The sequence below is a fragment of the Oryx dammah genome, unplaced genomic scaffold (genome assembly GCF_014754425.2).
Source record: "Oryx dammah isolate SB20612 unplaced genomic scaffold, SCBI_Odam_1.1 HiC_scaffold_17, whole genome shotgun sequence".
Classification (NCBI taxonomy): Eukaryota; Metazoa; Chordata; class Mammalia; order Artiodactyla; family Bovidae; genus Oryx; species Oryx dammah.
In genome coordinates this window covers 78489454-78501722 of record NW_024070201.1, presented here as the reverse complement: position 1 = coordinate 78501722, position 12269 = coordinate 78489454, and the positions used below count along the sequence as shown (strand labels likewise).

Sequence of the window (12269 nt, the reverse complement as noted above, 5' to 3'; positions counted from 1 at the left end):
ATGAATGTTTATACTTTCAGTGTATACCAGCTTCTTCCCAAACTGAATATTTGCAGTGCATCTGAAACCACAGGTAAGAAAAGCACTGCAAGATAAAAGTTAAATTTATTCATGTTGAAAAAGTTAAACCCTTCTTAAGATATTTTATAAAATTTACTTTCATCTGTTACAGGAAAAAAAAAAACTTGCAAAGTGTGTGGGAGAGAGAATTTTATTATCTCTATATCACAAATAAAATTAAGATCCACAGACGGTAAATACTTTTCCGAGTACCCAGAAAAATCCGCAATAGGTGTAATACTTAAATCCAGGCTTCTAGCTCAGGGATAATGATCTTTTCTTCATCTCTTCAGCTTCAAGGAACTTGAAATTTTTTGACCATTACAGAAAAAAGGATTTCTCCTGTATTATTTATACATTCTTCTAAAGCTGAATTTCTGATTTCAGATCCACATTTCAGTATTGTCTTTTCCTTCTTTTCAACAGCAAGGTAAGGGTCTATATTCAGTACACACTTCTAATGAAGTGTAATTCATGCAGTTAATGTAATTAAAATGCAATTGATGCAGAACCAGTGAGAAACCTACATGTTCTGAGTCTTTGACCTCGTATCTGGTTGTTTGAGCACCTTTTCTGAAACACTGGTAAAAGTGTAGAATTCAAATGCATAGCATTTTAACCGGCAGAGAGTAGATTAATATTATGAAATTCCATGCTGCCTTCCTTGAGCTGTGCTTAGTGGCTTGGTCGTATCCGACTCATTGCGACCCCATAGATTGTGGCCCACCAGGCACCTCTGTCCATGGGGATTCTCCAGGCACGAACACTGGCAGAGGTTGCCAGGCCCTCCTCCAGGCTGCTTTCCTTAAGCGGAAAGATCTACGGTAGGCTTCCCCTGTGGCTCTGCCATAAAGAAGCCGCCTGCTATACAGGAGACTCAGGAGCTGTGGGTTCCATCCCTGACTGGGGAAGATCCCCTGGAGGAGGTCATGGCAACCTCCTCTAGGATACTTGCCCGGAAAATCCCGTGGACAGAGGAGCCTGATGCGCTACAGTCCATAGGCTCGCAGAGAGTCAGGCACGACTCAAGCTACTAAGCAAGCACTCATGGAAAGACCTACAGTAGATGACAGGCTGATTGAGTAGGTTGCAAATTCTTTTTGTTTGTCTCATGTTAACTTGTCACTGAAGGGACAGATAGCCAAACGGGGTGCAACGGCACTTCTTTAAAAACCAGAAAGTTGTTGGTATATCATGAAAGTACCAAGATCCTTACTGCGTTTTCACTATCATTTCCCCATAATCTCACCCTTTCACTACTTGTTTATCTAGAAAAAAATCTGTCAATGCAGTGATTAAATGTACAGGCATTGGAATCAATTAGACTTGAGTTTGTATGCTGGATAGCTCATACTATTTGTAAAATTTTAAGAAGTCACATTTTAACTGTAAATTAGATTGTGTGTGTGTGAGTGTGTGTGTATGTCCATGTAGTCTGTATCTCTCTGCTAATGTCTATTTGTTTATCTGTCATCTATTACCAGTATCATCTGTTATGTTTATATCTATCTCTCCATCTATGAAACAAACTACAAGTAAGTAGCAAATTTAAGCTGTTCACTAACTTCAGGAGATCTGTTCATCATCACAGAACACAGCGGTTTATATGTGTGTGTAGATACAAAGATCTACGTCTATATCTATACATCTTATTTTACTGTGTGGATGAGGTTTTGACAAACACAAATAATTTAAGGGGCAGACATGTAAAATAATGTGTTTCAGGGCTGAAAGGAAGATGGCAAACAATGGTGGTTACCAAGAATGGGTTCCTTTCTCCAATCTCCTCTTAGAGTACAAAGATTTGTGCTTGCTTATAAACAGATATACAGGTTAGCATCACCCTCAAAACTATGACTTTTCACCCCTCCACACCTCAGTATCTATTTTCCAGCTAACGGTTGTTAGGAATGACAGCAAGATTGAGTCTAAGATAGGAGAGCACTTTCAACACAAGCTAAACTGTGGATCTCAAGAAAGACATTAACAAAAAGAGGATATGAAGATGCCTGAGTTCTCATCTAACATGACTGACCCAGCCATTAGGACAGACTGAGACATACAGGCCGAAGCAAAGTATGCGAGTGGACAGTCTGTAGGAAAGGGCACATTAAAGACTAAGGTTATCGGACTTCAAAGCCCACCCGTCTGCATCCGTCACCTGAATTTCCTAAACTGACCTAGAGACCCGCTGACCTATGCTAACCCATAATATTATGGCTAGCACTCATCAGAATTGTGTTTCAGACCCACACGGTGCCGTTTCACGGATCATTTCTTTTCACTTCTACACTAATCCTTTAAGGTGGATTTATTTTACCTTCATTTTCTGACAGATAAAATGAGACGCAGGGATAAGCTAGGACCAGTGTCTCCTGGGCAGTGAATGGTAGGCCTGCTCTGTCTAACACATGTTTGCTCAGAGTAAAGCTTCCCTGCCCAACGCTGTATCTTCTCTTCAGACCTGGCTTTGTTTGTTACGCATATACCTCTAAGACTGCATTTAGCCCACATCTAAATGGGCTTATCTACTGTGGATTTATTTGTGTGTGAATCAACCATACTCCTCTATGTGTTAAATTCAGAATTATAAAGATAACTAAACGTAAACTGAATGAAGGGAAAGTCAATTCAAGTTTTTTAATGGCATTTAGGTTGAGAACCACTCAGTGTCTAAAGCTTGGCTTCATTCGCTAATAGCACAGCGTCTGCATGACCTTGAGCAAATTATTCCGTCTCTTTGTTGTCAACTTGCCACATATACCAATGAGAAAAATAACTAATCGATCATAGAACTGATAAGAGAATTAAAAGATTGTGTACATATAAAGCATCGAATAAGTGAGCACTATAGAAGTGTAAACTATTAGAAGACTCAAAATAACTGATTTAGGAGATGGATTCACTGTCAGCATATGAACTTAGAAAACTTTAGTTCTAGCTGCAACCCAGTTTACTCATATACAAAAACAAGAACTTGAGAAGGTGATCCATAAAGACCCTCCCTCTTCAAATGTCTGCTACTGTATAAATAAGATATCACTAAACTGCGCTGTCATGCCTATGTTACCAAAATGGTAAATAGTGATGAAAAACTGATTGTTCTAATAAAACAATACGTGTGCATTTCAGCTTCTGTGCAACTGCTTTTTGCTCATCCACGTCTTCCGTTATCTCTCTTCGCCACAGAGCATCTTGTGACTCTCAAATCACTTTCACGGAAAATAATACACAGGGAGCTGGCTTCATCCTGCTCGGACTCACAGATGACCCACAGCTGCGGGCCCCTCTATTCATAACCTTCACCTTCGTTTACCTCCTCACTCTGACTGGGAACCTGGGGATGACCACGTTGATCCTGCTGGACTCCCGTCTCCACATCCCTATGTACTTTTTCCTCAGTAACCTGTCTCTCGTGGACTTCGGTTACTCCTCCACCATCAGCCCGAAGGTGATGGCTGGGCCCCTTATAGGAGACAAGACCATCTCCTACGATGCATGTGCGGCTCAGAGGTTCTTTTTTGCAGCCTTTGCCACTGTGGAAAGTTACCTGTTGGCCTCAAGGTCTTATGACCGCTACGCAGCAGTGTGCAACCCCCTACATTATACCACCATGACCACAAGTGTGTGTGCACGTCTGGCCATAGGCTCTTGCATCTTTGGTATTCTGACTGCTGCTATTGATGTCGGGGACACATTCTATCTCTCTTTTTGTACGTCCAATGTCGTCCATCACTTTTTCTGTGATATTCCAGCAGTCATGTCTCTGACTTGTTCAGACAGAGACATTAATGAGCTGATTCTTTTTCTTATTTTGAGCTTTAATATCTTTTTTGCACTTCTTGTTATTCTGATTTCCTACTTGCTCATATTTATCACCATTTTGAAGTTGCAGTCAGGTGAAGGATACCAGAAGGCTTTATCCACCTGTGCTTCCCACCTCGTTGCAGTCTCCATATTTTACGGGACCGTCATCTTCATGTACCTACAGCCCAGCTCCAGCCACTCCATGAACACAGACAAAATTGCATCTGTGTTCTATACGATGCTCATCCCCATGCTGAACCCCGTGGTCTACAGCCTGAGGAACAGAGAAGGCAAGAGTGTATTCAAGAAGGTTATTGAGAAGGCAAAGTATTCTCTAGGTTTAACCTTTTAATGGTGTGAAGTGCACAGAAGTTACTTTATCTCTCTTAGACCTACTGTATGTCATAACTCAATGTTCACAGCCCTGTAGGGACTTGAACATAAAATTTTGTCAAATATTGTTTATTTCTTTAGTTTTGGAACAGATCCAAGCATTCAAAATTCAGAAATATGATAATCATTTTGAATAAAATACTTTAATGAAGTACATGTGGTTTCTGACACATTTTAATAAGATTAAATAATAACATCATCTTAGAAGTTAATGTTTGAGTTGTTACTGAGGGTTTTGGTAAGAGAAGGCATGTTCACATGGCAATTTCCAAGAGATAAATAGTCATGTTAGACTAAAAGTGGAGAGAATATTAAGACTTTTTTTCCATTAACTTTATGACTACCATTTCTCTACATTATGTTAAAAATAGTGCAGTGATATTATTAAGGTTATTTTCTTTCATCTTTTCTTTTTTCAGAAATGCTTTGAAGTGCCTGATTCCACCATAATACTTCAGTTGAGCTATCACCTTGTCTTATCACTCTCTTCCCCACTCACCTCCTTTACTCACACTGATTTCTTGCTATTCCTGGACAATGCCATGCACGCCCCTGCCTCAGAAGCTTTGTATTTGTCCTTTTCTCTGCCTGGAATACTTCTCAAGTCATTTCAGATTGCTTGTTAGATGTTATCTGTTTAGGGAAGTCATTTAGGCCTTCCCTGGACTACTTTATAAATCAGTCACTTCACTCTCTTTAAGGCTTCTTCCTTGGCCTGCTTTATTCTTCACAGTTGCCATCAACACTCAGTTCTTTTATCTGTTAACCTGTTCATCTATATCCCTCAACTTGAAAGAAAGCTCCCTGTGAGCTCTAGCTTAATTTTGTAATTTAACTGGAAATAAAACTTTGAATCTTAAATTAAAAGTCATTTTGTTTAGCACTAACAACTCATTAAATTTCAAGTTGTGTTGGTGGAAGTAAGTCATAAAAACTCTATAAACTTCAAGAGAGAGAAGGCGCCCTAACAACCACTTGATAATGACTTCAAATTTTGTAATAAATTGGCATTGCCTGTCCCACAAATATTTGACGCATGAAGCAAAAGTATCTGGAAAACCAAAAAGCTATCTACAAATACAACTACTGTCTTGATCCAGAGGAATTTTCCAAAGTTTATTGTTTATGTTGTCATCATTTTTCTTATTGTTTCTGCAGATTTTGAATAATAAGCATAATATTACTGATGATGATGAATAGGAAGGCAGACAGGTAGATAAATTTAGATAGATAGCATATTTGTTAGACAGTTTTTGCCTTCCAGGAATTGTGATATTTGCTATTTCTTGTTGTTTCTGTTTAGTCACTAAGTCACGTCTGACTTTTTGCACCCCATGGACTGGATAGCCCACTAGGTTCCTCTGTCTATGGGATTTTCCAGCCAAGAATACTAGAGTGGGTTGCTGCTTCCTTCTCCAAGGGACCTTCCTGACCCAGGGATTGAACCCACATCTCCTGCATTGACAGGCAGATTCTTTACCACTGATCCACCAGGGAAGCCCATGCTTGATATTTGCTATAGGACTTATCTAATTTAATACTCTCCAGAACTCTGTGAGGCATGTTCTGCTACTATCCCTGTTTACAGGTAGATGAGGCACCTGAGACTTAAAGCTGAGTGATTGTCCCAAAGTCAGCAAGCACGGGCTAGAGTGGGGCTCCTTACCTGAGCTCTTCATTGCCATTAACACAGTCTTGCTGTGATCTCCTACCTTCCCTACATAATCACTCAATCTGAAATTTACTGATATTGCATTTTTATTTTTCCTTTTATGTAGTAAAGATAAAAGTTCAATCTGTAGAGAGAGGAAGCCATCCACACCATACGTTTTGTAGCCCTGATGTGCTAGGACTTTGTAACGTGTGCAGCACATGCAACTTACATGCTCGTGGTTGTGTGTGAGAAAATGAAGTACCTAGATTAAATGGATAGCATCTTTTGAATTCTAGAACCTTTATTATGAGGACATAAAAATTTTGGAAGAGTGTTGAGTGGATGTATGTAAGAAAAAACATCGAGGAAAATCGCACTGGTGGCCATGAGATCTGGATTCGCACATCAGCCTTTGTTTCCCTTTTCTTGCCGTATTGCACTGGCTTGAACCATCAATACAAGGTTTATTTGTTTTTTATTCCAAATTTGGCCACCTGATGTGAAAAACCGACTCCCTGGAAAAGACTCTGACGCTGGGAAAGATTGAAGGCAGGAGGAGAAAGGGATGACAGAGGATGAAATGGTTGGATGGCATCACCGGCTCAATGGACATGAGTTTGAGCAAGCTCGGGGAGTTGGTGACGGACAGGGAAGCCTGGCGTGTGGCAGTCCATGGGGATCGCAGAGAGTTGGAAATAACTCAGTGACTGAACTGAACTTAATCCAAATTTGCTACCATGAGTTCTCCTTGGGTAATTCTTTCTGAGCCTATGGAATATAATTTTGTTTTACATGTCTTAGTTAATATTTTTATTTATTAACTTAATTTTTCCAGTTTTATTGAGATGTACCTAACACATGACAGAAATTTAAAGCATACAAAGTGATTTGATGGGTGTATATGTAGTGAAATGATTGCTACAATTACTTACCATCCATCACCTGACTTAGTCACAGAATTTTTTCCTTATGATGAGAACATGTAAGATGTAGTCTGTTCAGGTCAGTCGCTCAGTCGTGTCCGACTCTTTGTGACCCCATGAATTGCAGCACGCCAGTCCTCCCTGTCCATCACCAGCTGCCGGGGTTCACCCAAACCCATGTCCATCGAGTCAGTGATGCCATCCAGCCATCTCATCCTCTGTCGTCCCCTTCTCCTCCTGCCCCCAATCCCTCCTGGCATCAGTCTTTTCCAATGAGTCAACCCCTCACATGAGGTGGCCAAAATTAGCAACTTTCAAATATACAGAACAGTATCGCTAACTGCAGTCACCATGTTGCACATTACGTCCCAGGACTTATTTGTCTTTCAGCTGGAAGCCTGTGCCTTTTGACCACCCCCACCCCAGCTCCCTCACCCTTCACCCTCACCTCCAGTGCCCCCACCCTCTATCCTTTGCCTCTGGAAGCCACAAATATCTATTTCCGTGAGTTTGAGTTTTTTAGATTCTACTTATAAGTGAAATCAGATAATATTTGTCTTTCTCTGGCTGACTTATTCACCTCCAATAAAATGTTGAAGAGAAGTGATGAAAATGAAAATCCCCTTCCTGTTCTTGACCTTAGGGACATCTTCGGTCTCTCAGCTTTCATTATGCACAGATGACTTTTTACCAGGTTAAGGGCGTTCCCTCTGATTCCTAGTTCGTTAAGAGTTGGGTTTTTTTTCCCCCTAAAATCAGGGATGAATACTAGGTTTTGTCCAAAATCAATTTCTGCATCCACTAGAATGATCAAACAGTTTAATTTTTTGCTTATTAATGTGGTAAATTATACTAATTGCTTTTGAAATGTAAATAGCGTTAATTTTCTCTGAGAGAAAACATACTTGATTGCAGTATTCTAATACTTTTATTGTCAAAGAAAGCAGGGGATGTTCCTGAGTATTCTCGGCTGGTTAAAAATGGTCACCAAGGGTATTGCCTAAAGTCATAGGCCAGTTTTAAATGGGATTCGTCGTTCTGAGTCATCTAAATTCCTCTGTTAAAAAGAGACTACAGACAGAGAGATAAGCGTGGAAGGAAGACAGAGGCGAATAAGACATCTGAGATGCTTCCATCTTCTGGGGAATGTGTTCTGCAGGGGGCGTTCCCAATCTGAGTTCAGCCCTGAGGCTGTAGATCTGGCGGGGAGACGGCCAAGGACGAGAGCAGCGTGGACTGAGGAGGGCAGACGAGGACGCACGGCTTCAGGAGAGATGGTGGCCCCTGCGCTGCGTGAAACAGCTGATCCCCCTTTTCTGTGGAAGAGCTCTCACCTCCTTCCTCCATCTTCCCGACTCTGTTCTTTCCCCTGCCTCTGGGGCTGCTCCTCAGCGTCCTTTGCTGGCTCCGTATTTCTGAATATCAGAGTCATCCAGGACTTAGTCATAGGCCTTTCTCTCTCTCCCTCTGAGGCCACTCCGTGGGTAATTTCTTTCCATCTCATGGCTTTAAGTACTTGAGGTATTTGAATAAAATTCAAACTCTTTGTCATGACCTGCAATATTCAACCAGGTTGGGCACCAACTGCCTCCAGGACTATACTTACCTCCCTTTCCCCCTAGTCCAACGCACTTACGATCCCTTCAACATATCAGACATGTTCTCATATCAGGATCTTTATTTATTTATTAAAGGATCTGCGCTTCCTTTTTCTTGGAACGTGTTTTTCCAGATCTTGTCATGGCCCACTCCCTAATTTTATTCAATTCTCAGCTCAAATACCTGAAATAAGCCTTCCTCAACCCCTGAACTTCCTTACTTAAAATAGCTGTTCCGACCAGTGACACCAACTCCTGACCCTACTTCTCCTATCACAGGCCTTCCTGTCCCCGCATATTAAAGCCAGCACTATAGGTCCATCATCCATCTCATGCTCAATGAAGCAACAGCCAGGAAAGCAACAGTGCTGCCGTTTTCCCCTTTGACTCACTATGTACTCAAAAAACATTTGTTTGGTGAAGAAATAACAAATATTTGCTGCTACTTTATACATTAGGTTTTACAAATCATTTCTACTCAATGTATGGATTTTTTTTCCCATATATTTCTCTTGCAATTGTGTTAACTACATTTAGATGGCAGGGTTTTCTATTAATTTATTCACAAAGCTTAACTTGCTTTTCTCAGGGATAGCGAACACAAAAGAACAAGAATGTTATAAAATTTGGTTGTCTGTCTCTTGCACAAAATATTTATGCTTTCTAAATCTAATGAGATGAATTATTGATTAAATGCCATCTTTGCTTCTCAAGTCTTAAAAATCCTTATTTTTTTTTTCAGTTTCTCTCTTTAGTTTGTGAGTACATTAAAGGCATAGACTGTGAATTATTCATTCTTTTAGTCCCAGGGCCAGACTTAGAGCCTGGTGAATAGAAGGTTTATAATAGATGTTCCCTGAAAATGACAGAGGAATGATTCAGGGAAATAAAGAATTCAAGTACAGATTTATGTTTTTCTTCTGTAAAAATTGCCAAGGTTTTCATAAAAGTTTGTGATTCCCTATCTTCTTAACTAGTTGTCTTTTGTGTCCCAAACTTGATCTTAATTTAAATTCTCAAAAAACTCCCAACCTACACTTAAATATATTTCTAACCAACCAACTTTCCCATTACTCACTGCAGATGGAGCGATATCTTAGAATGAATACACTTTCTGTAGGATCTATAAGACAGAAGTAATAGAGGTCCAGGACAGGTCCACAGGGATGAGGCACAATTCAAACCAAATGAGCAAGATCTGACCATCATGGTTCTTATTCCATCAAATATGGGCTTGATGGAATCACAATAAAGAGAGAAACTTATATTTCTGCCTAACTGATGTTTATGCAACCTAGAAGATTCTGGCATGATGGTTTAGTAGGCAAGACAACATTTATTCCTTAAAATTAAATTTAAATAATGCTTTATTTCTTCCTGGAGTGATAGTCACTGTAAAATGTTAAAATGATATTATTAATATCATAGTATTAATAGATATAGTATTAATCACTCTACCCCATGAAACAAAAACACGATTTTGGTTACATGCTGCTGTATAACAAACCCCAAATGTAAGGGGCTTAAAATAATAGTAGTCATTTGATTGTTGTGTCTCAGAGTTCTAGGAGTTGACTGAAGGCAACCAGGCAATTTTCACTTAGAGCTGTGAAATGTGATGACATTTTTGCCATCAGTGTTGAGGCTGGGATCAGCTGGAATCTCACTCCCTCACGTGGCGGGTGCCTGGCAGGGAGACTCAGAGACTTGTTGGCTGGAGCACCCGGGACACCTTGTGCGTCTCTCTCTGACTCTCTGTGGTCTCTCCAGCAGGACGACCTCAGAGTAGAGGGACTTCTTCCATGCTAATTCAGGCCCCAGAGGTGCATTCTTGAGACAGTGCTACAGGAACGTGTACAAGGTTTTCTAAGAGCCTTGGGGATCACGCAGCACCACTCTGGGATCCTCTGTTGGTCAAAGCCAGCCCCACAGTCCTCCAGGCTCAGGGGGAGGGCCTCAGACTCCACGTCTTGATGAGGAAGTAGCCAGTCCTTCAAGAGCACGTGGGACGGACATGTTGTCACGTCCGTTCTTGGAAAACAAAGCCTGCCACGGCCGCTGTTAATATTTTGCTCACTATCCTCCCAGGCATCTTCTTCTGCATATTCTGTTTTACATAAGTGGATTTTAATGATACACGCCTTATGTGTTCTTATTAGATCACTTGTTACATTGCTGGTTAGTAACATGTCTTATCATACAGTGAGTTAGCAGCAGACTTGGGCCAGATCCGAAGCCTCTTGAGGACAAATCTAGGTCTCATGCTGGTCCACGTGGAATAAAGAAAGCAGAGGTCAAGTGACAGTTCCTGTTGGAGCTATGGGATAGGGTGGATTTTGAGGTACTTGAGGAAGAATGTTAAGAGGATGTTTGGTAACCCATAGAGAAGCAGGTGGATTTTACACCTGCTTTTTAGCAGTGTAGTTTGAAGGAATTTGTAACAACTGTCCTCAAAGATGCACAAGCCAAACTATAGGCACTACAGGCACTTCTTATTGTCTAAGTTATGAACAATTCTCACGGAATTCTCTAGCTGCATAGATTATAATCAGTATGTACGCTACTGCCGTGAGTCACCATGGGCATCAGGCACTTTGTTTCCAAGACCAGTGCTGTGTGGAAAAGCGCCAGCCCCACAGTGACCGGAACAGGAAGCAGATTTCTGAAAGTTCATCAAAAGTTAAACCACCACATCTGTGCCACGGACCCAGCAGAATCAGCCATGTTGCAATGGGGACAAAGGAATTCAGATGCCCAGGGCACCGCAGGGCGAGCCCTTTTCCCACGGAGGAGTCTCCTCAGGGCCCCTCTCTTGTCCTTGTTCCTCAGGCTGCCGATGAAGGGGCTCATCATGGGGGTCACCACGGTGAGCAGCACCGCCCCGGTCCTGTCTCTGCTGTCAGGGTCGGGGGACGAGGGGAAGAAGTGGCCCCCTGCGACGGTCCCGTCGAAGAGGAGCACGGCTGTCGGGGGAGCCCCGCGGGGAGAAGGCCTTCCCGGCCCCTGCGGGTGAGAGTCTCGGGACAGCCCCGACGGCGCAGGCGCGGGAGACGCGGGGGCGGGCGCAGGGCCGCGTGACGCCCGACGCGCCCGCCACCCCGAGCGCGCTCGCCGGCGCCGCGTCTGCGCAGGACGGCCTGAGCGGCGGGGCCGGGGCCGAGGCCGAGGCGCCGCAGCCGCGCGGGGGAGCCCTGCCGCTGCGGCGGACCGGGCGAGGGGCCGAGGGGTGTGAGTCAGGCCCACGGCGTGTCTGAGGCCCCGGGGACGGCGGGCAGCCAGAGGCCGGGCCTGGCCCCGTACGGCCGTGCGGTTCAGAGGCGGCAGCGCCACAAGGCGGCCACAGGCCGTGACCCCCGAGAGGAGGTCGTCGGCGACGGCGAAGGCAACGGAAAGATCCACCTGCGAGACGCAGGTCTCACGGGAGAGGGAGGGGCTCCTGGTCTGAATACTCATCAGCATCCTGGGGACTGAGGTGGAAATGGAGGAAATACCAGCAAAGGCCAGGCTGGCGAGGAAGAGGTACCTGGGGGTGTGGAGGTAAGAGTCCAGGCCGAAGCCAGAACGATGAGCCCGTTCCCCACCACGGCGGCCAGGCACATAGCCAGGCAAAGCGCAAAGAGGAGCTCCTGCTGCCCAGGTTGGGCGGAGAGGCCCAGGAGGAGGAATTCGGAGATGCCCGTGTGGTTCCCTTGATGCATCTTTCTGCCCATCTGGAGAAAGGAACGCAAAGTCTTCACCCCCACAAGGAAACCCAATGTATACTATTCAGCTGGGGTCACGGCAGGGAGGTGGGCACTCCCTCTAGGCGGAAGGGGACTGAAGGGTGGAAAAAGG

At 43.4% G+C, this 12269-nt stretch overlaps 2 protein-coding genes across 2 annotated transcripts; one reads left to right on the top strand and one right to left on the bottom strand.

Annotated features, from left to right (window-relative positions):
• On the top strand, positions 1-4219 carry LOC120876019 (olfactory receptor 5B17-like). Its single transcript, XM_040257742.1, has 3 exons — positions 1-73; positions 487-490; positions 3250-4219. Exons 1-3 carry the CDS (start codon positions 1-3, stop codon positions 4217-4219), a joined length of 1047 nt encoding a protein of 348 aa, XP_040113676.1.
• A 6889-nt stretch (positions 4220-11108) lies between these two features.
• Positions 11109-12187, bottom strand: LOC120876018 (olfactory receptor 1S1-like). The gene is given in 2 exon segments (XM_040257741.1): positions 11109-11989; positions 11992-12187. Coding segments are annotated over 2 exon segments (1035 nt in total). The 5' UTR covers positions 12146-12187.
• Positions 12188-12269: the final 82 nt, after the last annotated feature.

Bases quoted from the DNA above. Each gene is read 5' to 3' on its own strand.
- LOC120876019 (XM_040257742.1), top strand. From the start codon at position 1: ATGAATGTTTATACTTTCAGTGTATACCAGCTTCTTCCCAAACTGAAT.